The sequence below is a fragment of the Convolutriloba macropyga genome, chromosome 1, assembly GCF_964194025.1.
Source record: "Convolutriloba macropyga chromosome 1, txConMacr16.3, whole genome shotgun sequence".
NCBI lineage: Eukaryota > Metazoa > Xenacoelomorpha > Acoela > Convolutidae > Convolutriloba > Convolutriloba macropyga.
Genome location: NC_134468.1, coordinates 41,686,292 through 41,690,216, shown reverse-complemented (window position 1 = coordinate 41,690,216; position 3,925 = coordinate 41,686,292). Strand labels below are relative to the sequence as shown.

The following is a 3,925-nucleotide window of genomic DNA, read 5'->3' as shown; positions in this document are numbered from 1 at the left end:
CTGACCAGTCAGCCCTTCGTTTCCTGTGGATAAACGACGATGAAATCCAACAGTATCAGTTTACAAGACTAATTTTTGGCGCTACCTGCTCCCCATCCTGCGCAATTTATGTTTTGAATCATTGCGTTGATAAAAACGGAGATAAATTTCCCGAAGCAGTCAGAGCCGTCAAAAGTCACTTTTATATGGATGATTACATCCAGTCCCATGATACGGTAACGAATGCCACTGAAACAGTTCAGCAAACGATTCAGAGTCTCCAGGGAGGTGGCTTCCGACTCACAAAATTTGTTTCTAATGAACCCGATGTTCTGAAAAACATACCAACACATGACATTGAAGAAAAAAGTGAAATTGTCAGAGTCCTTGGGCAGAAGTGGAATCTGAAAAGTGACACCCTCATTATGAAACCGCTAACAGATTTTTCAACGGACGCAATTGAGTATACTCAGAAGAAAATCTTTAGCCTTGTATGCTCGATATTTGACCCCCTCGGCATACTGTCACCTTTGACAATCCGTTTCAAAATACTTCTCCAAGAAATTTGGAAACTTGGGAAAAAGTGGGATGAACCACTACCCATACAAATACGCAGAAGACTTCAGAAAATACTAGATTCATACTTCGAAATGCCTGAAGTACATCTTACCAGAACACTAACAAGTCTTCGTTACTCTGAGAGTAGTGCTGAATTACACATATTTGTTGATGCCTCAACAGCTGCAATGGCAGCCGTAGCGTACCTGCGAATAACACACAACCATTCAGAGATAACGGAAACTTGTTTCCTGATTGGAAAATGTAAAGTTGCTCCATTAAAGCAAACAAGCGTACCCAAACTTGAACTCGAAGCTGCAGTAATTGGAGTTAGGCTACATTCTACAATCGTGAAAGAATCCTCTTTCGCAATTAACAAAACTCAATTCTGGACTGATAGTCAGGTAGTTCCTGATTGGATTGCATCTTCCAAAAAACAACCTGTTTATATTGCGAACCGACTCAGAGAAATTGCAGCATCAACCAAAACAAAACAATGGAGACATATTTCCACATTGAACAATCCAGCCGACCATGGCACTCGTGGCCTAGATCCACGTGAAATATCTCTCAAATGGTTGCAACCTCCAGAGTTTCTGTCATCATCAGAGCAAATCAGTAACCAGGCTGTATCTTCGAAACCAGCTGTCGTAGCAACCACAGCACATACAGCTTCAAATGTTGCAGAGCCAATCATAGACACAGCACGTTTTTCGTCTTGGACGAAAATGCTACTCACCTTAGCCACTGTCTTTAACTTACTGTTCAGAGCAAAGAAACTTCGTGACAGCAAAGAACAGTACACAACCGATGACATTGATCTATCTCGGAAGCACTTGATCAGAAATTCTCAAGAGAACTCATTTCACACGGCAGTTTCATCATTAAAAAGGGGCCTCAAGCCCCACAGTAAATGCAAACTACGGTCTTTGAACCCAATCCTCGATCAAAACGGTATACTCCGTTCATGTGGAAGACTTCAATTTGCTCCTGATTCACTTGAAATAGAAAAGTGTCCAATTATTCTGCATGCGAAAGACACAATCACACGTTTGTACCTAGAACACGCTCATCGCATATGCATTCATCAGGGAACAGAACCCGTCAAAGCGTTTGTTCAGCAACGATACCACGTATTTGGCTTGCGAAAGTGTCTACTTAGCATAAAGTTTCGCTGTTTTTTATGCAGAAGATTTAATGCAGAGAACATACAACCGATCATGGCTCCTCTTCCCGCTTTCCGCTTCCCATCAGCCGCAACACAATTCCCGTTTTCCAATAGTGGTGTCGACTTCTTTGGGCCATTTTATATAGAAGACACAAAAGGAAATCTTGAAAAACATTATGGTTTGATTTTCACGTGCTTGATCACGAGAGCAGTCCACCTTGAAAGCTGCCCAGATCTCAACACCGGTACTTTCCTAAATGCATTTCGACGTTTCACCAGTAGACAATGTCAACCAGAACTGCTGTACAGTGATAATGGAAAGACATTCATCGGGGCATCAGAAGAGCTGAAGAAAAGTGTAAAGAGCCTTGACAACGACAAAATTTACAAGGCTCTTGCTGCTACAAACACGATTTGGAGATTCAACCCGACCTATGGCCCCCACTTTGGTGGTGTTTGGGAGCGCTTGATACAGACAGCGAAAAAAACGCTGCTGATCATTCTAGGCTCAAAACGACTCTCACTTGACGTATTCCAAACAATACTGGCAGAGAGCGAAGCCATCATGAATTCAAGACCTCTCACAAATGTCGCTGATCTTCCCGATAACGAGATGCCTCTCACACCTAACCACTTCTTGATTAGTCGTCCATTCAACTCTCTGCCACCAGGAAAATTTGACAGCCAGACTCCAGCCAGCTTCAGGACATGGCGAAATCTGCAACAGATGATGAACCACTTCTGGAAGCGACTTGTCAAAGAATACCTACCGACACTACTCAAGAGATCAAAATGGAATGAGAACAACCAGTCGCCACTTAAAGTTAATGATGTTGTCTGGATCCTGAAAGACATGACTCTTCGTGGAATTTGGCCTCTTGGGCGTGTGTTGGAGGTGTACCCTGGACGAGATGGACAACACCGTGTGGTGAAGGTAAAAACGACTTACGGTACGTTCGTTCGCCCCGTTTCCGCATTCGCACGCGTTTTGGCTGATTAGCCACGTTTTTATAGTTTTTTTTCACGTAACGGTGTCTAGGCAACTTGGGTTACCCGCTCTTCGACGACATGTCCAAACGTGTTGCTGGCCCTTTGTTCTGCTTGGAGCTTGTTGTGAAACAATCAAGTCAAGCGCATGAAAACTCGACTCAAGTCCTTGAACAAGTTGAAAACGGTTACCCGCAAATATGTAATCATCAAAAAACTGTAACAAAAACCTTTACTCAATAAAATCTATTGACTAGAGAACTTGTTCCCATATATATATATATATATATATAGAACATACGAAAATTGAAATAGAAAACGAGGTACATCAGAAAAAACGATAATGTTGGTTGAATCATCTTGATCTGAGTATTTGCAAGCGACATAAAAATTTTAGATTGTCTTGTTTCAATATATTTGAGAGGTCTTCGATGTTTTTATTCTAATCTCCTTCACATAAAGGCTCAACTGACTGTTGACATAATTTTTCTCTTTTTTTAAAAAAAAAGAAATGAAATCTGGTGGTCACTACAAAATTTTCATATTTAGACATGGCGCAACGCGGCAGCTCTGAATAGCAAGAATTTTTCTGAAAAACTTTTGGAAAATAAGCATCTGATAGTTCGTTCAGAGTGAGCTAAGGTCTTGCAAAAATTAATTGAACGTAAACCGGCTTTTAATCTAAGAGTGATTTGCTCAACCTCAAAAAATAAGCGTTTTTTACTCTGGATTGATAATGTACGTCTGGTCATATCAGTCTACATTATTATTGCGATAACTCCGAAAGTCAACTGAACAAAGTTCTTCAACAGTTTTTTCATCATCGTGACTTCGTCGAATCACTTGACGTACATTAATACACACTCTACCAGTAATCTATACAAAAACCCGGGAGGAGGTTTCACCCCTATTTCACCCCTAATTAGCGGGGATTAGGGTGTAATCCATTTTCCACTCTTATTTACCGGGGAAAAGAGTGTAAGAGTGGAATTTGAAGAAATTACACTGTTATTACACTCTTTTGTACACTCTTTTTACACTCTTAGAAAGAGTGTAATTAAGGGTGGAATGATAAAAGATTACACCCTTTTTTCCACCCTTATGAAAAGAATCAATTATTTTTACACTCTTATTTTTACACTCTAGAAAGAGTGTAATTAAGGGTGGAATGATAAAAGATTACACCTTTTTTTCCACCCTTATGAAAAGAATCAATTATTTCTACACTCTTAT

At 40.4% G+C, this 3,925-nt stretch overlaps 1 protein-coding gene across 1 annotated transcript; it reads left to right on the top strand.

Moving 5' to 3' along the window:
* Positions 1-629: 629 nt before the first annotated feature.
* On the top strand, positions 630-2,705 carry LOC142341014 (uncharacterized). The gene has a single exon (XM_075391873.1). It carries the CDS (start codon positions 630-632, stop codon positions 2,703-2,705), a length of 2,076 nt encoding a protein of 691 aa, XP_075247988.1.
* Positions 2,706-3,925: the final 1,220 nt, after the last annotated feature.